At 42.0% G+C, this 21,706-nt stretch overlaps 1 protein-coding gene across 18 annotated transcripts in view; it reads right to left on the bottom strand.

The window, feature by feature from the left end:
• The window catches only part of LOC140425085 (uncharacterized), a 243,230-nt gene that overhangs the window by 209,947 nt on the left and 11,577 nt on the right, over positions 1–21,706 (bottom strand). For all 18 annotated transcript variants that reach the window (XM_072508976.1, XM_072508973.1, XM_072508975.1 and 15 more), the window contains exons 4-7: positions 19,666–19,690; positions 11,203–11,307; positions 3,762–3,898; positions 1,649–1,771 (exon numbers count right to left, since the gene is read on the bottom strand). In XM_072508976.1, the coding sequence (XP_072365077.1) occupies positions 1,649–1,771; positions 3,762–3,898; positions 11,203–11,307; positions 19,666–19,690 (390 nt within the window). The remainder of the gene's footprint in view (positions 1–1,648; positions 1,772–3,761; positions 3,899–11,202; positions 11,308–19,665; positions 19,691–21,706) is intronic.

Genomic DNA, 21,706 nt, shown 5'->3' on the forward strand with positions numbered 1-21,706 from the left:
CCCTGTGAGCCCGGTCCACCTCTCACAGCCTATCGAACGCATCGCTCAAGCATCTTCTCCAGCATCTTTCCATATACGCACCCTCTGGCAAACCGATGATCCGGATATTCTGCCTGCGAGAGTGATTCTCCAGGTCCTCCACCTTCTCCAACAACCGTTTCTGACGATCCTGTAGGATATTAATTTCCATTGACATCGCAGTGGACTGCTCCTCTTGTTCCGCCGCCAGCTCCTGCAACCTTTGGATCGCCTGTCCCAGAGTCATCACTTTCTCCTCCACCCAGTCGACCATCTCCTTAATTGTGAACACTGCCCGGGTCAGGTCCTCCGCACACTCCTTACGATGCCGGGTGAACTTTCATCCAAGTATTTAACCCACTGATCCATCGTCCATTGAGCTGGCGTGGTCGAACTTTGCTTCTCTGCCATTGCATACACCAAACTCTGAGCTTCATTCCCAACCAACTTTTGATTTCTACTTTTACGTTTGTTTCTTGGGCGCAGCTCCATAAACTAGGGGTCCTCCTCCCCCCTCACTTTTATCCACTTATGTTGAAAAATTCCCACGGAAATCCAGCTTAAAAGCCGTTAAAAGACCACTAAGAGCGGGAGCTGCTAAATGTGCGACCGTTAGCTCCATGGTCGCCCCCTGAAGTCGCCCTTCTTCCAGATCATTAATGTATATCATGAATAGCTGTGGTCCCACTGATCCCTGCGGAACACAAGTCACCTGCTACCATCCTGAAAAGGACCCCTCTATCCCCACTCTCTGCCTTCTGCCAGTCAGCCATGCCAGTACCTTGCCCCTAACATCATGGTCTATCAAATTTACAGCCTCTTGTATGGCACCGTGTCAAAGGCCTTCTGGAAATCCAAATAGATCACGTCCACTGGTTCTCCTTTGTCTAACTTGTAGCATTAACAGCCGCTTTTGATTTGCACCATCATCCCTTTTTGTCAGCTAATTACTCATGCCTTCAATCCTATCACAAAGCTTCCCTATAGAGCTTCCTTTTGTTCTTTCCACCCTACCTTTGTATGAAATCAATTATATTTCTTAAATTTTCCCAAACTGATTAACGGTTTTCGACCTCAAAGTTAATTGTCTCTCTTCCCACAGATGATATCTGACCTGCTGAGGATGTGCAGCATCTTTTCCCCCAAATTTACAACATCTGCAGTATTTTGCTTTTTGTCATAAAACATGTAGTGCACATCAGAGTAAACTATTCTTTGAGTGTTCAAGCACAATGAGTTGTAAGGCCTCCTGTGTTGCAGAAAACATGACTCTGAGCAACATATGAATGGCACTGGCAGAGCTGTTTGGCGTTCACTGTATTTATTGGATAGAGAAGCTTGATGGAAACTTGACCATTAACCCCACAATTGAGCAGTTCCTCTCAAAGATATGAAATGAATAAGATAGAATAAAGCAGGCCTAATTCATGTGTAAAGGCATTCATATTACTGCCACTGCAACGTCATCACCATGGCAGATAGTAGAGTGAAATAACGGACAAGCTGCAACCAAGAGTCACTTGGGTACCTTGAAAAACAGTCTTAAATAAATATTGCTCCTTGTTGCATCTTCTTGCAGTTAACTGGATAATTTGTAAATAAACAACCGACAAGCCAGATTTGTACTTACCTTCACCTTTCCTCTGCCATCTGTTTTTTCAATTTCCAGTGCTTTTCTGAAGACAAATTCTTTCCATTCAGAGGGTTTTAATTTTTCGCCCTCATACTTAAGAATATATGGATGGTGTTTTTTCTGAAAAGAAACACTATATTACTAATTATCATCCTTCCAACTTACATCAATTTTGATAACTTACTTGGTACAGTACTGGTCGAGAAAAGTGCTTCATGCTCAAGGATTTGAGTACTTTGTACTTTTCTTAACTGCTAGCATCACACTTGAGGCTTGGACACCCACTGATTGGTCAAAGTACATCAAAAACTACTTGCATTTATATAGTACCGTTAACTTAGTAAAACAGCCCAAGGTGTTTCAAAGTAGCATTGTCAGATGAAATTTGACACCAGGTCACATATGGTGATATTTGGATGAGTGACAAAAAAAAAAGAGGTAGATTTAATGTTGGCTCAGGAGGAGGAAGAAGACAGACAAGAGAGGTTGAGGGAGTGAATTCCAGAGCTTAGTGCCTGTAGCTGAAGGCATGGACACAGAGAAATTATGAAAAATTGGGATTACGCACAAGGTGAGAATTGGAGCAACGCAGAGATACAGCTGGAGTAGGTTATAGAGATAGGAAGGCAAGAAGGGCATAAGAAATAGAAGCAAGAGATTCTCCCCATGTCTGCATGGGTTTCACCCCCAAGCTAAATTGCCCCTTAATTGGGAAAAAAAAAGTTGGGTACTCTATTTTTTTTTTTTTTAAATGAATACAAGCAAGAGGAGCCCATACGGCACCTCAAGCCTACTCTGCTATTTCATAGAATTTACAGTGCAGAAGGAGGCCATTCGGCCCATCGAGTCTGCACCGGCTCTTGGAAAGAGCACCCTACCCAAGGTCAACACCGCCACCCTAACCCCATAACCCAGTAACCCCACCCAACACTAAGGGTAATTTTGGACACTAAGGGCAATTTATCATGGCCAATCCACCTAACCCGCACATCTTTGGACTGTGGGAGGAAACCGGAGCACCCGGAGGAAACCCACACACACACGGGGAGGATGTGCAGACTCCGCACAGACAGTGACCCAAGCCAGAATCGAACCTGGGACCCTGGAGCTGTGAAGCAATTGTGCTATCCACAAGGCTACCGTGCTGCCCCTATTCAGTATCATTGCTGATCCGATGTGGCCTCAACTCAATTCAATTCAAAAATCTATCTCAGCCTTGAATACATTCAATGACTCGGTCTCTCTGGAACTGAAACAAAAGATACATGATCTTCAGAGAATAAATCCTACCTCATCTCCATCTTAAAAAAGACTCCTTATTCTGGTTCCAGATTACTCCATGAGGGAAGAATTGTCTCAGCATCTACCCGATCAAGTTCCCTCGGAATCTTACATATTTCAATAAAATAGACACCTCTCATCTAATAAATTCCATTTGCTTAATCCATCCATGCCCCTATGCAGACTTGGATGTCTTCTTCACCTTCACACTTATCTTTGCATCATATGCAAATCTGGCTACCATACTCAAGTACTTCACTGAAGTAATTGATGTAGATTGTAAATAGTTACTGCCCGAGCACTATTCCATGTGACACTCCACTAGTTAATAACCTGAAAATAACCCATTTATCCAACTCTCTGTTGATTAGCCAATCCTCTATCCATACTAATATATCACCCCAACACCAGGAGGTCTTATCTGGTGCAGTAACCGTTTATGTTGATTGCCTTCGGAAATCCAAATACTCTAAATCTATTGGGCTCCCTTTATCCACCCAAATTACTACATCCTTAAAAGAACTCACTATGTTGACTCTGCTTGATAGTATTCTGATTTTTTTAAATCTGCGCTACTTCTTTAATAATGGATTGCAGTATTTTCCCAGTGACAGATGTTAAACCAACGGGCCTGATAGTTCCCTGCTTTCTGTCTCCTTTCTTGGACATGGACATTATACTTGTTTTCCAATCCACTGAGGCTCTTCCAGAATCTAGGGAATTGTGGATGTCTGGTATTTAAGTAGCTGCTTTATTTAAGATCTTAGCATGCAGGCCATTATGTCCCAAGGACATGCCATTAAGTCATTATTACTAAATATATACTTACCAGATAATTTGCCATGTGTTTAGCTCCAAGGAGGTGGGGGAGAAACCAGGTGAGTTCTGATTTCCAGAAGCACAGCCTACAGACAAATTGTGGATTTGTCTTTTGGTCATTACGATATTCAACCACATAGTTAAGACCTACAGATTTAAGAATAAGTATCAGAAAATTTCGCCCAAGAGATTATTTCCTTAAAATGAGCAGTTTGGCTAATAAATTGATGCCTTAAAATTATATTGTGAATATTAGTAATAGGATGTTTAATGCTGCTGTATGAAAAATATTTTGTCCATTGTTTTAAAATAAAAAGTTAACAAGCCAACTAAATGTGGATAAATGAATTCCATAAAAATGCACAAAATATCTATATACTAATAATTGCATATTATAATCTTGAGCAGCATTTAAAACTTGGGAGATCTAGCTGCTAACAAGTTGCATGGCATCCATTGTAAGTATATTTTTTAAAATGGTAAATATACTTACATTTTACGTTCATGGAAAGTGTGAAGATTAAAAACTTGAGAGAACTAGTGGTCTTCCAATCATTGCCAGTAATAGTCTGGGGGTTCGGATGAAGGATACATATACAACATACCGTACCCTATTTTTCTCTTTACAGGTGTGACTAGCCTATGTATTTTTAAGTTTTGTTTCAAAATTTCAGCATTTGTTGTTGTCCTGTTTACCTACTGATAAAGCCACAGTATCAGAATTTTCTTTTCTTTTTAAATGTAGAGTACCTAATTCTTTTCTTTCCCCCCAATTAAGGGGCAATTTAGTGTGGCTAATCCACCTACCCTGCACATCTTTGGGTTGTTGGGGCGAACCCCATGCAGACACGGGGAGACTGTGCAAACTCCACATGGACAGTGATCCGGGGCCGGGATCGAACCCTGGTACTCAGCGCTGTGAGGCAGCAGTGCTAACCACTGCGCCACCGTGCCGCCGCCCCAGCCACAGTTTCTGCTACACGCTTTCTCCACCAGGTATCACTAATAGAGGAAGGCTGATAGAAACGGTAAAATGCTTTCTTTTTACATCCAACATATCAGACTTATACAAATTAGAGTCGCAGAATAGTTACAACACAGGAGGGCATTTGGACTTTCATGTCAATGTCTGCTCCCTGTAAGGGCCACTCACCCAGTCCCATTCCTTTTCCCCATAGCCCTGAAAATGTTCTCTTCAGATAATTATCCAAATTTCTTTTGAAACCTCAACTGAATGTCCCTCCACCAAACCTGTCAGTAAATTCCACATTCTAACTACTCGCTGTGTGAAGAAATTTTCTCATGTCATCATTGATTATTTCGCTCATCAGCTTAAACTCTCTTCTAGTTCTCGACCCTTCCACCAATGGGAACAGTTTATCCCCATTTACTTGATCAAAATTCCTCGTGATTTTGAATACCTCTATCCAAGCGTTTCTTCTCCAAAGACAACAGCCCAGCTTCTCTAATATATCACTTAAATTCCTCACCCTGGAACCATTTTCTTGAATCTTTGCTTCACTCTTTCTAATGTCTACGTATCCCAAAGTGTGTTGCCCATAATTGGACACAATGCTCCAGTTGAAGCCAAAACACTTTTTGTACAGGTTTATCATAACTTCCTTGCCTTTGTACTCGATGTTCCTATTTATAAAGCCCAGGAATATACATAGAAACATATACAGAAAATAGGAGTAGACCATTTGGCCCTTCGAGCCTGTTCCACAATTCATTATGATCATAGCTGATCATCAAATTCAATACCATGATCCCGCCTACCCCCCCATATCCTTTGACCCCCAAGAGCTACATCGAATTTCTTCTTGAAATTACACAATGTTTTGGCCTCAACTAATTTCTGTGGCAGTGAATTCCACAGATTCACCACTCTCTGGGTGAAATTTCTCCTCACCTCGGTCCTAAATTACCCCTTATCCTCAAACTATGGCCCCTAGTTCTGGACTCCCCACCATCAGGAACATTCTTTCTGAATCTACCCTGTCTAAACCTGGTAGAATTTTAATAGTTTCGGTGAGATCCCCTCATTCTTCTAAACTCCAATGAATATAATCCTAACCGACTTAGTCTGTCTTCATATGACAGTCCCATCATCCCAGGAATCAGCCTGCTAAAGCTTCGCTGTACTCCCTTCATAGCAAGAACATTCTTCCTCAGACAAGGACACCAAAACTGAACACAAAACTCTAGATGTGACCTCACCAATGGCCTATACAATTGCAGTAAAACATCCTTTTTCCTATACTCAAATCCTCTCGCTATGAACATACCATTTTCCTTCTTTACTGCCCACTGTACCTGCGCACTTACTTTCAGCAACTGTTGCACGATGGACACAATAGTCTCGCTGAGTTTCCACCTCTCTCAATTTACACCCAATCAAATAATAATTTGCCTTATTAGTTTTGCTACCGAAGTGGACAACCATACATTTATCCACTTTATACCAAGCATTTGCCCACTCACTCAGCTTGTCCAAAACGCGCTGAGGCATCTCTGCATCCTCCTCACAGCTCGCCCTCCCACACAACTTTGTATCATCTGCAAATTTGGAGATTTTAGTTCCCTCATCCAAATCATTAATATATAATGTGAACGATTGGGGTTCCAGCACAGATCCCTGCAGTACCACACTAGTCACTGTCTGCTAGCCCATTTATTTCAACTTTGTTTCCTGTCTGCTAACCAGCTTTCTATCCATCTCCCCCACAATCCCGTGCGTTTTAATTTTACAAAGTAATCTGCTATGCTGCACGCTTTATTCACAATTCTTTCAAACCAGCCTGCCCACTTCAATAATTTATGCAAATATACTCCCAATCCACTTCTCTTGCATCCCCTTAAGAACTGTACCCTTTATCTTATATTGCCTCTTATTCTTGATAGGAAAATGAATAATTTCACATTTCTCTGGATTAAATTTCTTTTGCCATTTGTTTGCCCATTCTACCAGTCATGTCCGACTGAAGTTTAATACTATCCTCACAGTTCAGAATATTTTGAAGTTCTGCGCCATCTACAAAGTTTGAGATTTTGCCTTGGATTTCCAACTCTAGGTCATTTATACGAGAAAAAAAAAACAGGGGTTCTAACACCGACCCTAGGGAACCCCATACATAAATGTTCCTTCTGATAAACACCTGTTCACGACTGCCCTCTTGTATTTCGTATCTCAATTGCATATCCATGCTGGTATTGGCCCCTTTATTTCACAAGCTCCAATTTTGCTCACAAGACTGTAATGTGGTGCCTTACCAAATGCCTTTTGTAAGTCTATGTACACCTTAACAATCCTATCCTTATCATCTTTGTGTTACTTCATAAAAAGACTCAAGCAAGTTAGATAAACATGATCTGTCTTAGAAAATCCATGTTAGCTTGTTGTATTTGTCCAGTGACTTCTTGTCCCAAATTATTGCTTCTAAACCCTTCCCCACCACCAAGGTTACATTGGCTGGCCTGTAAGCTTATCTTTTACATCATATTGTGAACAAGGGTGGAAAATTTGGAGTTCTCCATGGCTCTGGCACTACCCATGTATCCAAGGAAGACTGGAAACTTATAGCCAGTGCCTCCAGCCTCCATAATTTCGGTCTTTACTTCCCTCAATATTCTTGGATACACCTTTTTAAAAAATTAATTTACAGGATGTGGGCGTCACTGGCTAGACCAGCATTTATCGCTATCCCTAGTTGCTCTTGAGGTGGTAGTGGTGAGCTGCCTTCTTGAACCACTGCAGTGTATGTACACCCACAGTGCTGTTAGGGAGGGAGTTCCAGGATTTTGACCCAGCGACAGTGAAAGAATAGTGATATATTTCCAAGTAAGGATGGTGACCGGCTTGGAACCTCCACATGGTGGTACAAAGGACAAAGAACAATACAGCACAGGAACAGGCTCTCCGGCACTCCAAAGCCTGTACCGATCATGACACCAACCTTGGCCAAAACCCTCAGCAATTCCTTGTGCCATATCCCTCTATACCCACCCTATCCATGTGTTTGTCAAGATGCCTTTTGAACGCCGTTAATGTATCTGCTTCTACAACCTCCCCTGGCAACGCGTTCCAGGCACTCACCACCCTCTGCATAAAAAAACCTGCCTCGCACATCTCCTCTAAACATTGCCCCACGGATCTTAAACCTATGACCGCCTGGTGACTGACCCCTCCACCCTGGGACAGAGTGTCTGCCCATCCACTCTATCCGTGCCCCTCAGAATCTTGTAGACCTCCATCAGGTCACACCTCAACCTCCGTCTTTCGAATGAAAACAGCCCAGAGTCTATTAAGCCTCTCCACACAGCTAACACCCTCCAGATCAGGTAACATCCTTGTAAACCTCCTCTTCACCCTCTCCAAAGTCTCCACATCCTTCGGGTAGCGTGGCGACCAGAGTTTGTGTAATATTCCAAGTGCGGCCTTACCAAGGTTCTATATAACTGTAGCATGGCGTGCCAGTTTTTATACTTGAAGGCAAGCATTCCACATGCTTTTGTGACTGCCTTGTCCACTTGTGTTGCCACCTTCAAAGATCTGTGGACATGCACGCCCAGATCTCTCTGACTTCCTATATTCCTAAGAGTTTTGCCATTTACAGTATATTTCCCCGCTATGTTAGACCTACCAAAATGCATTACCTCACATTTGTCCGGATTAAACTCCATTTGCCATTTCTCTGCCCAAGTCTCCAACCTATCTATGTCCTGCTGCATCCTCTGACAATCCTCAACACTATCTACTACTCCATCAACCTTGGTGTTATCCGCAAACTTACTAATCCGACTAGCTACATTTTCCTCCAAATCGTTTATGTATACTACAAACAACAGAGACCCCAGCACAGATCCCTGTGGAACATCACTAGTCACAACCTTCCATTCAGAAAAACACCCTTCTACTTCTACCCTTTGCCTTCTGTGACCGAGCCAGTTCTGTATCCATCTTACCACCTCGCCTCTTATCCCGTGTGACTTCATCTATTGTACCAGCCTGCCATGAGGCACCTTGTCAAACGCTTTACTGAAGTCCAAGTAAACAACAAACACCGCCCTCCCCTCATCAATCATCTTTGTCACATCCTGAAAAAACTTAAATCAAGTTAGTGAGGCTCAACCTCCCCTTCACAAAACCATGCTGTCTACTCGCTAATGAGTCCATTTGTTTCCAAATGGGTATCAATCCTGTCCCTGAGAATTCTCTCCAATAATTTACCTACTACAGATGTGATGCTCACTGGCTTATTGTTTCCAGGATTATCCCTGCTACCTTTCTTAAACAGCGATACCACATTAGCTATTCTCCAGTCCTCTGGGATCTCACTTGTAGCCAATGAGGATACAAAGATGTCAGTCAAGGCCCCTGGAATTTCCTCCCTTGCTTTCCTCAGTATTCTGGGGTAAATCCCATCCGGCCCAGGAGTCTTATCTACCTTAATATCATTTAAAATACCCAATACCTCCTCCTTTTAGATGTTAACATGATCCAGACTGTCCACACACCCTACCAAGAAACATCTTCCACAAAGTCCCTTTCTTTGGTGAACACTGATGCAAAGTACTCATTTAGTACCTCACCCATTTCCTCTGACTCAACAAATAGAATCCCATGGTGTTCCCAGGTATCTGCTGCTCTTGTCTTTCTAGATGGTAGAGGTTGTAGGTTTGGAAGGTGCTGCCTAAGGAACCTTGGTGAGTTCCTGCAGTACATCTTGTAGATGGTACACACGCTACCAATGTTTGTCAGTGGTGGAGGGTTTGAATGTTTGCGGAAGGGGTAGCAATCAAGAAGGCTGCATTGCCCGGGATCATGTTGAGCGCCTTAAGTGCTCTTGGAGCTGAACTCGCCTAGGCAAGTGGAGAGTATTCCTTTTTTTTTTTAAATTTAGAGTACCCAATTCATTTTTTCTAATTATGGGGCAATTTAGCATGGCCAATCCACCTAACCTGCACATCTTTGGGTTGTGGGGGCGAAACCCATGCAAACACGGGGAGAATGTACAAACTCCACACGGACAGTGACCCAGAGTAGCCACAGTATTTATATGGCTACTCCAGTTAAATTTCATGTCAATGGTAACCCCCCCCAGGATGTTGATAGTGGGGGAATCAGCGATGGTAATGCCACTGAATGTCAACGGGAGGGGCAGCACAGTGGCACAGTGGTTAGCACTGTTGCCTCAAGGTGCCGAGGGCCCGGGTCCAATCCAGGTCTTGGGTCACTGTCCGTGTGGAGTTTGCACATTCTCCCCGTGTCTGCGTGGGTCTCACTCCACAGCTCAAAGATGTACAGGGTAGGTGGGTTGGCCGTGCTAAATTGCCCCTTAATTGGTTAAAAAAAAGAATTGGGTACTCCAAATTGAATTTAAAAAACGAACAACAATGGGCAATGATTAGATCCCCCCCTGACATTTGGGTGACACAAATGTTACTGGCCACGAGTCAGGCCTTTATATTGTCCAGGCCTTGCTGCATTTGGACATGGTCCACTTCAGTATCTGAGTCGTCGTAAATGGTGTTGAACATTGTTTGCTGATGACTGAACATCCCCACTTCTGACCTGATGATGGAAGGAAGGTCATTGGTGAAGTAGCTGAAGATGGTTGGGCTTTGGATACTATCCTGAGGAACTCCTGAGAATCTCATCTGGTCCTGGTTACTTATCTATTTTTAAGCACTGATGGCTTATTTAACACTTCCTCTTGACAAATTTTAGCTCATCAAGGGTCTCTATTAAATCCTTGTTCACTTTGCAAAATTGTACACCGTGACTGGAAGCTGATATAAAGGAGTGGGAATCCGACGCCAGATATAAAGGAGCAGGGAGGCAGCAGAGATTCAAAAATCACACCAGCAGCCAATCAAAAACCAAGTGACACCAGGGTGACATCACAATCAAGAAAGAGTGAAGAAACCGAAAACAGGCCTGGCTGTACTTCAGCTTTTAGTTTAAATGAATCCACGATAAAGACCTGATTGATCCATTAATATAAATTAAGAATATTTCTTTCAATCCTATTTAGTGATCCATTCATAGAGCAGGCATTTCCTTAAATATTTCCAATGATGGTCAATATGTTTTTTTGTTAATAAATTGGTGACTCCAAGGTTGGCTGGGGACTGCTCTCCCTAACAAAAAGGCACCTATTGGTGATGAACATTATCATACGACAAACAAATGCTTTAGATTTAGTTTTGCACAATTCTCTATTCTGGAACTAGCTGGGGAATAGAAAGCATCAACAGAACTTTCCGTTCTGATTAAAATGTTATAAAAAATGTAAGGTTTTATTGACGAGACAGGCGGATCAGCATTTTATTGAAATTGAAAAAAGATGCACAATATTTCATATCTGACTTTCATATGAAACATCAAGAGACAGCAACCTTATACCTCATAATGTCAATATATATTTTCTGAGCATTGAAAGACATACCAAGCACCGCCTTGTTTAACTTCATTTTACGGAGTTGATCTTCCAACGTTGTCGTCTCAGTCGAGCCTGGAAATTCATCTTTAGTACCTTCATCCTCCGTATCAACTAGAATCCAAAATGTGGACATTAATTCTGCTGCACATTTGTGTATATTTTTCTTATATCACAGAAGGGATGACTGACCATGTGAGAACATACATTTTAAAAATGCAGTATTTTGGAATTTCTTGAATTCAATTTCCAGATCTTGTTAAAGACATAAAATGCATTATTTTCAGCTTAACCAAGTTCCATGTTGATTTATCATATTATCATGCTCCCAACTGCGAAATGATACCGAAAAATAACTATAAATCACCATTATTATTATCGGAGAGCAATTTAACAAGTCAAATATTTAATGCATCCTAACAAATTCATCTGTGCACAATTCATCTCCACTGTCTGTGTGGAGCTTATACATTCTCCATGTCTGTGCAGGTTTCCTCCGGGTGCTCCAGTTTCCTCTCACAATCCAAAGATATGCAGCTTAGGTGGATTGGGCATGCTAAATTGCTCCTTTGTGTTAAAAAGGTTAGGTGCGGATACTGGGTTACAGGGCTAGGATGGGGGCGTGGGCCTGGTAGGGTGCTCTTTCAGAGGGTCAGTGCAGACTCAATGGGCTGAATGGCCTCCTTCTGCACTATAGTGATTCTATGAAGTCTCAAGGCATTTCACAGGGGCATGATAAAACAAAATTTGAATGCATTAGCTCCTTACTGGGCACGTTTCAGTGGATGGAAGTTGCCTCTATACCTTGTCTAAGTGGCCATTAATCAGGTAGATTCATTCACTGGACATTCTGGCTCTAAGTGAAACTTAACTATGGTGACACTTTGCTCCTTTTTGAAGTCTCATCTAGACATACAATTTGTTCTGCCTAAACCATTATAGCAGGGGCATGGCTTTCATCACCAAACCACAATGTACATTTCTTGCCCCACACAACTCCACTGACCCCTTCCCCCTCCCCCCTGCCAAGAGAACCTCACCTGCTCCACTCATTCATCTTCTTCAATATGACCCCCTTGAAGCCTTTGTGCTCTCCTGCCTCAACCACTGAACTGAGAAACTGTCGCAACTCCGAATTCATCACACTCCTATTTACCCATCAGCCTTATTTCTGCGGCAACACACTTGCTTGACTCAGGTTTCAAATGCAAGCCCCACTCTCAACTTTTGCGCATAATCCAGGCTGACACCCAAGTGCAACACCAAGAGTGCTCTGAATGATCTCTTAATTAATACATTACACCAAGGTCCCACCTGGCTTCTCAGGTGAATGTAAAAGGGTTTAATGGCACTATTCAAAAAAAAGTAGGATAATTCTCCAAGTGTCAATAGTCAATATTCATACTTCGATCAACACTACTAAAAGAAATCATCGTGTCACCGATCTTGAGTTATTTGCGGGACTGTGTGTAAATTGGCAGATGTGTCTTCCTGTATTTCAATAAGAACTATAATACATCATCAGTTATACAGCATTTTGGAATGTCCAGAGGTTGTGAAAGGCACAATGAAAATTCAAGTCATTTTGCTTCCTGCTATCTTCCTCTCAAAACAGAAAACATCTCCAAGTTACTTAAAACCACATTGTGAGGAGGAGGTTGCACATTGGCTGGCTCCTGTTCGAGGCTCGATTTTTTTTAAAGAATTGAATACCCGGTTCCAGAGGCAATTATTGGTTAAATAAGTATAGGAAGACACAAGGAAGGAGGATGTCCAAAACCCAAAGCAAAGCTGTCGTGAAGAAGGGGGCAAGTGAAGGTTCGCCATTGATTGGAAGGATCGGCTCGGCAACTGGAAGATGGCAGAGGTTGGGTCGCTGGGTGGGGCCGCAATGTTCACGTCAGAAAAGATGCCGAGGTGATGGCTGTGCAATTTGAAAAACAGTTTGCAAAACACATGGACGTGATGAGGAAGGAGATGATGGCAGCATTGAAGGTGCTGGTGGAGGAGGCGATTGCCCCGATGAAGGCGGCGGTATCGAGAACATCGGCCGAGGTGCGGGCACAGGGTGAGAAACAGAAGGGAGTGGAAGGGGCCTTGTCGCAACATAGTGATCAACTCACCTTGATGGGCGAGGAGCTGCAGAGGGTGGTGGAGGCAACAAGGGTCTGCGAGCCAAAGTGGAAGACCTGGAAACAGATCTAGACGGCAAAGTGGAAGACCTGGAAACAGATCTAGACGGCAAAATCGGAAAACCTGGAAACAGATGTAGACGGCAAAATCGGAGGATCGTGGGCCTGTCCGAAGGATAGTTACGTGGAATGTGAGGGGTTTGTTGGAGGGAGGTTTTCAGTGTCATCTCGGGGATAGTGCTCGCGAACGTGGAACCAGGGCCCCTACTAGCCTTTTCGGTGGGTCGGACCGGCTCAGGCGGGTGCAGGGGCAGATGTTAGCCTTTGCCTCGCTGTTTGCCTGGAGGCAGGTCCTATTTGGGTGGAGGTCAGCTTCTCCATCCTGTGAAACGGCTTGGCAGCCGTGGCCGGGGGGGGGGGGGGGGGGGGATTGATTGCTAATTTGTGTTTTTTACCTGGAATGTACGGGAGGATGGTTTGGTCTGTATATTGAGCGGGGTGAGGTTTGTGTGTGGGGAATTGTTATCGTATTTGTTTTTTCTTTGGTTGTTTATTGATGAAAGCGAGGAGAATAAATAGATTTAATTTAACAAAACTACATTGTCAAACTCAACCAGCTAGCCTTAAAACACTCCACTTCTAGATACCTATGCAGCTGCTGATTTACTATTTTTTCACTATTTCTTTGGATGTCCTTCACTCCAAAACCATGATCATAACCCAACCGAATCATTCCATATGGTATAGCCTCCATCATCTTCACCTTGGTTGCAAGGAAAATACCACTCATTTAGCCATCAATCACCAAGGTTGGTTGGAAAGCATCAAGTTCCAGTACCAGGAGTTCAGAGTTGTATGTGACACCAATTTTGGCTCCTTCAACCTCATTTACACAAAACGAATGCCCCCCAAAATTATTTTTTCACAAAACACACGCGCCACTCACTTGAACCCACCCTTGAATTGCGAAACCCTTCCTTCAGCTGAGACTTCACCTTCCCAAGAGTCAAAGAAATTCAAGTGCCCCCCCCCCCCCACCAAGCCGTGTCACAGGATGGAGAAGCTGACTTCCACCCCAATAGGACCCACCTCCAGGCAATCCCACCCACTGTCTTCCATACCCACACACTAGAGCTAACCTCCTTTGCCCCTTCAAAATCCATAAATACGTTGTTGTCTCTCAGATCTGGGCCCATGCTTTGCATACTTGTTGAATTCTTCAAATCAGGTGTGTGTTCCTCCTGCAGCACCAAAATAGCCGAGTCAAAACTAACATTCCCTACGATTTTGTCCATCAGGCATTATGCCCCTTGAACTCACTGTAGTCTTTGAGCATCAACTTGTAATAACACCCTTCCTCCATTGTCTAGCTCAGTGTGGCTGAGGTACACTGGTTTCCACTGCACTTAGTTGCATACAGGACATATTTACCAACGGTTTCTCCTTCTCGTGTAGGTGCCAACGGCAACATCATCCAAAGAGATGGGGCCAGCATTCATATGAACGTAGATTACACCTAGCTCTACCTCTGCATGCTTCTCCAAATGTGCTGTTGTCTTCCAATGTTTTCCTGGATAGCCTCTCACCTGCCAAAAATTTGAGCTATTCCAAATTTCTGCTGCCTGTATTGAATCCCTGTGCCCTGGTGTCAAATTTTGACAATGTTCCTTTGAAGCACCTTGAGACATTTCTCACCAAGAGTACAACCCATCCCAGGCCACCATCTCAGGTTGATGCGAACTGCTGCAACATCAGTATCGCAAACAATCCAGTCAAGAATCCAATCTTATACCTTCTCCACTCAAGACAGAACCTATTTCAACATCTGTGCCATGGCCCTGCCTCTGCCCCTCTATTACCGAAACCCTTAATAAGGTCTGTAAATTCCAAAAATGTTTTCCCAGATAATTTTCTGTTCGGCATCTATAAATGCATTGTGACCAACTCACCCAAAACCCTGCTACAATTCAGCAAGTGAGTTTTACAGCACAAAAAGAGACCTTTCAGCGCATCATGTGCACGCCGACCATCAAGCACCTAACTATTTTAATCCCATTTGCCATAACTTGGCCCCTAGCCTTGTATGCTAAGGCATTTCAAGTGCTCAGCTAAATACTTCTTAAAATTTGTGAGCGTACCGGCCTCTACCACCCTTTCAGGCAGCGAGTTCCAGATTCCAACCACATTCTGGGTGGAAACATTTTTCCTCACATCCCCTCTATGCCTCCTGCCCATTATCATAAATCTATGCCCCCTGGTTATTGACCTCTCCACTAAGGGGAACAGTACCTTCCAGTCTGCCCTATCTATGTCCCTCATAATTTTATACACCTCAATCAAGCCTCCCCTCAGCCTCCTCTGCTCCCGGGAAAACAATCCATCCTATCCAGTCTCCCTTGATAACTGAAATAATCCAGCCAAGGCAACATCCCGGTGAATCTCCTCTGCACCCTCTCCAGTGCAATCACTTTCTTTCTATAGTATGGGGGCCAGAACTGCACACTTGCTGGGGCCTAATCAGTGTTTTATACTGCTGGGGCCTAATTAGTGTTTTATACAGCTCCAGCATAATCTCCCTACTCTTATATTCAATGATGTGGTAACCAAATCTATCTTTCTAAAGACCTAACATCCCATGCATGCAATTACACTAGGGCCATTATACTGGCCCGAACAGGCGCCGGAATGTGGCGACTAGGGGCTTTTCACAGTAACTTCATTTGAAGCCTGCTTGTGACAATAAGCGATTTTCATTTCATTATCCATGCAGCCTATTTCAAATGTTATAACACAATTTAAAGCTGACATCTACGAAAATCATTTTTTTTTTTAAATTTAGAGTACGCAATTATTTTTTTTCAATTAAGGGGCAATTTAGTGTGGCCAATCCACTTAACCTGCACATCTTTGGGTTATGGGGGTGAAACCCACACAGACACGGGAAAAATGTGCAAACTCCACACAGACAGTGACCCGGGATCGAACCCGGGTGCTCAGCGCCGTAGGCTGCAGTGCTACCCACTGTGCTGCTCAATCTACGAAAATCATTGCAAAATTCTGAAAACGTATATACCCTCGATCTCTCACAGACAATAGGTCTCATTTTATTTCAACGAAGAAAGGTGTTTCCCTGGAAATGTGAACTGTAGACCGGTGCATCAGATAACAGGAAAACTAGATAAAACTAGATTGTGCAACATTTATGAATAGCAATTTTAATTTAAAGCAGTGGGAAAACTAGGTAAACCCGTGTTATTTCTCAGAATGACACTTTCCAGATTGCAATGGTTTTTGACCAGCCAAAATTAAGTATTTATAATACTTTGAAATAAGTAACATAGTTTGAGAAAAGGATGCTCCACAATCCATGCCTCCAACACACAAATCACAGTAATAGGTTTTGCCAGGAAAGAGTAAAAGGAAAATCATTACAAACATTAATAGAACACTGAAGGTAGTACTTTATGACACGTAATTCAACATGAAGTTTAGATATATTATGACGCACGTCAAATTAGTTCACAAATTAATTTGTTCACTTCATTTTTGCTCAGCCAAGCATTGGATTGTGTAGAAATCGGTCATCATGCCTAGATGCTTCCAAAATTCTGAGTAGAAATTCAGTTTCTCTCTCCAAATGGATATACACCACCTACTTGAGGTGCAGGTATTAGGCAGGGGCTGGTAGAACCAAGCTTAGGGCCTCCCGAAGTCGACATACAGTATTGCTGATAAGCAAGTGATGAGACTGCATGGTTTACCACCACAAAGCACAGGTAAGCTTTCCACTGGTTTCCTCTTCAGATATTGCTCCACACACGTTAGGGCACTGACTTGCAGGGTTATCCAGATCCAAATGGGAAGAGTCAGAGTCCCAGGTTTACTCCTCCAAATATCTTCGAACGATCCAGGCTAGCTGGTAAATCACCAATTGTGCTGTGGACTTGCCTGGCTCAAGGATCAGATACTTAGTCTACCTTAAAGGGTTGACTAGGTTCCAATCACCCTTTGCCAGGCACGTTATCCTTAACCACCTCAACCTCAAAGAGATCATATTTTTGTCTGTCTGGCCCTTCCCTCATTGGGTGGTTATTAACTATTGACAAGCAAGAGTTTGAGCCCTTGAGAGATGCACAGCAAGTGTCAGGAACTCCACCTGAGCAACACAGCGAGCACAATTCACCATACGTTGTATGGGTTTGTGCCTACCTCTTCAGGCACAATACCTCATTAAATCAATTGAGGCATTGGAAACTGTGCTCAGTAAGGGTACTGATGCAGTCAGGTGATGCTTTTCATGCTTGCACAATGTTTTGCTGCAAAAGTTGAATAGAAGATGTGATCATCTTTCAATATACGATATCGATTTACTCCCTTGTGCTCTGGTCTTTTAAGGGAATGCTGTGGATGCAGTACCAATGGTAACAGTTTAGATAGTTCTAAGCTATCCCAAACATGATAATGCATCCAAAACGCCTCAGGATAATGCATCATAAAGGTACAAACAATAGGAATTCAGCTTCAGTGAAAACAAGAACTGATATTAGGCTTCTTGATTGTCAGCACACCAAAGAAACCCAAATAAGTTCATCTTCCATCCACATGAAGCCAAACCCCAAAGTGCAACCTTTATGCTTTCCATTTACAGAAGATCAATTTCTTCAGCTCGGATGCCAGTGTCGTTTCTTTATCTAAGGCAATTGTGCGTAAGTCGAGATGGACTGGGCCATAAAAGCCCAACTCCAAACAACTCCAAGACATTAGTGATTGATATTTTGGCATTTGCTCAAATAGCATTGGTGCATCAGGTTGAATATTGTGCAAGAGTAGACGAGGTAGCTGGGTTTCGTTTCAGAACTTAAATGCGAAATGTTGTCAGATGTGCCATCCGAAGCCATGACCCAAAAGAGACCCTGTTTACCACCGCGCTGCCGCCACCACACCATCTCCCACCTCCAAGGATGTTAGTCATCTGAATAGCTCCACCATGAAAATATCCATTTCTTTAACACACATCCTTTATTTATTTTTATGGTTCCTTTAAAAATAAATCATATTCTGAGGCCAGCAAAATTCTTAATTTACTTTCAAAAAATTGCAGTATAAATGTTTAAAAATGTGCACCTTTTTTAAAAACACAAATGCAGATCAATAGTCATTTTAATGGGCACTTTCCTAAAATACTTGACTGGCCCCTATCTGAATAATGAAGAAATCTTGAAGATTTCTTGTTCTGATATGTTAAAGTGATCACATTTTACCCATGGAATTTATTGTTGTAAAAATTTAAAAATAGTCTCCATTCCTCACAAACACATCTTCCTTCAATCTGTACAACCTTAATTAGGCAACTTTAGTTCACGATTAAAAAAAAAAAATTCAACAGACAAGCAAGCCACAAGCTCTTCATCTGCACAATAAAAATATCCATGGTACGGTCTCCTTATGTCTTAATGAAATGCTTTGCAAGGAGATTCACAAATTTGATTCCTTGTCTATGCTTAATGTATTCATTTCATTTAAATTAAATTTCAATTACAGTTCTTCAATTAGTCTCCTGAAGAAGAGAAAATAAACCATGAAATCAGCCAGAACTCCCAATTCCGAGATGAGTACATATACCTGGGCTAAACATCCAGTGTGTGGACACTGCATAAGGACAGGATTGGACTTGGTTGTAATGCTTCTCCAACTGTGGGATAATCGGCCAACTAATCAGTGACTTGGCTCACACATTAATGAGGCAAGAGAGTCTGGTGGCATCAACTATTATTATTATTAACTATTCTTTTGTGGTAGTTGAAGTCTAAACGAGAGAATGAAAGAAGAAAAAAACCATTGGGAAGATGTGAAACACAAAGTCTAACACCAATATGTTTTTCCTGGGCCAAAACCCATATTCCACAATGTTCTCTGACTAAAAGGATGGATAAGAGGATATCTCCAATGAGCAGCACCTTGCTTTTACTCAACAAAGCTGAAGTCCACCTCAAAATCATGACTCCTGAAAAAGTGTTGTACTGTTGGAGGCAATGGGCTAATGAGTGCAGAATAGAAATCCAATTAAGCAAACTGACCAGAATTTTTTGGAAATTAAATTTGGTGCGCTTTCAGCCAACTGCAGCAAAATCAGGAATCCTAATTACTGTATTTTTCTTTCATTGTTATCAACCATGTTACAAAATATATTCTCAGAACTATTAAAACAAAAGCTATAGATGTTCATTAGTTTTAATAAATACCAACAATTGATCTTAAACCGCAAAGCATCATGAAGAATTCACATGTGCAACATCTGTAGAGATGGGAACAGTTCCAAAAGGAATCCTGCAATACTTACCATTCGATTTTAAGGCTGCCTCAATCTGCCATAATGATGTTTGGAGAGAATCAACCAGGAAAAGGAACAGAAAAAGTTAGCCAGATTGTTTCTGTTGGGACATAAAACTGAAACATTTCATTAAAATGCGCTTTTTGCATATTTTGCTCTGAAGGCCACCGTTTTGCTTGCTTAAAATAAAGAACCCTTGTGGCTGTTCTGCAAAAATGCAAATAGGGATCAACACTAACACACGTCCACTGACCTAGCGCCGATGGATTATAGAGATTCTGCCGAAGGGTTTACAGCTCTACCGAATACAATAGAGTTGTTGAGATAAATAAGCCCATGTTTGCAGTTGTTTTAGAATAAAAGTGGAGTGGGAACGTTAAAATTTGTTTTAAAGTGTAATGAAATTCATGGTGTAAAACCAGTCTAAACCTTTAAAAACCATAATATTTTTCTGTAGTAACACAAACAAATTTACATATAAATGCCCTAATTATACACTCTTATAACCCTGCATAGGACTCATCCAGCTGGGGTTGATTGTTCCCTAGTGCTGATTGGCTTGTGGGTTAACCAGCACTAGTATATCAGGTCAGCTGTTATAGCAGTTGACAGAAAGGAGTGAGGACCCAGAGATGTGTAATCTGGTCCGGAGTAAATGCTGCTGTTACGCTGAATAAACGTCTTTCTTATGAACTCTTCGGATTCCCTTATGCCATTTACTTCATAAACCCTAACAAATACATTTCCCTCAGGAAAGTTTCAGTTATTGCTCTAATAAGGTATGCAACATTTGGTATTTTGACAATTATCTTCATAATTTGATTCAGCCTTCGGAATGAGATTGTGGATGCAAAAATTTCAGAGCTCAGCAAAGTGTGCAATGTAACTCAGCAACCCTTCCAGGTCACCTCCTCATATGGCCATTGAAAATCAGGGTTGCTGAGATTGGTAGTTGGTGTGCATCAACGAAAATCCAGCCTTCTATTCAGGGAAGATGTCAGATGGTTTCGCTTCTTCTCTCCCTCCCTAACCGTCCGTATTGTTGTGCTCCTCTGCTGGAAAAGGTGGTGTGCGTACCGTGAAGGCCATCACAGATGTTTTCATCACTGCTCCTTGATCAACCAACTAAAAGGCACATCAAGGATGCAGGTAAAAACTTTCCAAAGGCGCTTAGTCCTTCCACTGAAAATTCAATGAAGACTGGAAAATGTGTGCATGCGAGTCTGAGTGCGAGTATCTGTCAGGATGGGGTTTAATTGTGGTTGACCCTGTTGCATTTTGGAAATCTGGGTGCAATTTCTTCAAACCTCTCAATTCAAAATGAAATAGATGGTATGCCCACCATTACGCACGTCGATGAAACAGCCGTTCTTCATGGTCAATCAAAGGCATCAAAATATATTTGATAGTTACATCAAACATATTACAAAGCTGTAATTTATTGCCAACAAAAGAAATGACCTACAATCATCGAAATTTGAAGGTTAGATTCTAGTCTGGAAACATGCTCCCAAGAAATTCATCATGGAAAGTACTCATTCAATGAAATATAACCACTTTGTGCAAATCAGCAAAAAAAAACAATTAATGCCGTGCTGAGTGACAGTCATTCAGTGAATGCCTTAGATGATTAATGGGAAATAAAAATAATGGTCCCTATAGTAATACACCCCTATTCAAAAAGTTATTTTTGCATCTTTTGTGAAATCCGATAGCCATGGCAATTAAAGTGCCACCAATTTAAAAATGGAACAGCCAAAACTGTGGCTAAATGTTAGGTCCACAGTAATTTAGCTACAAATTATCTGAAATTATAATAAATGAATCATCTGATTTTGGGATGAATGTAGGTTTCACAAATTCTATATAAGATTCTGTTTTGTTATAATATAAAAGTCATTAAAAAAAAGTGCACACAAACTCTAAGTGCACATACACATGCCTAGAAGTTGTGCAGTATAGTCTGTAAACTCGTTATATAGCGGTGCATGTTATCAAACAATTCTATAAAATGGGCAGACTAAATTCTCAAAATTGAGACAAGAGTTCC

This window comes from Scyliorhinus torazame, chromosome 6, assembly GCF_047496885.1.
Source record: "Scyliorhinus torazame isolate Kashiwa2021f chromosome 6, sScyTor2.1, whole genome shotgun sequence".
NCBI classification, from domain to species: domain Eukaryota; kingdom Metazoa; phylum Chordata; class Chondrichthyes; order Carcharhiniformes; family Scyliorhinidae; genus Scyliorhinus; species Scyliorhinus torazame.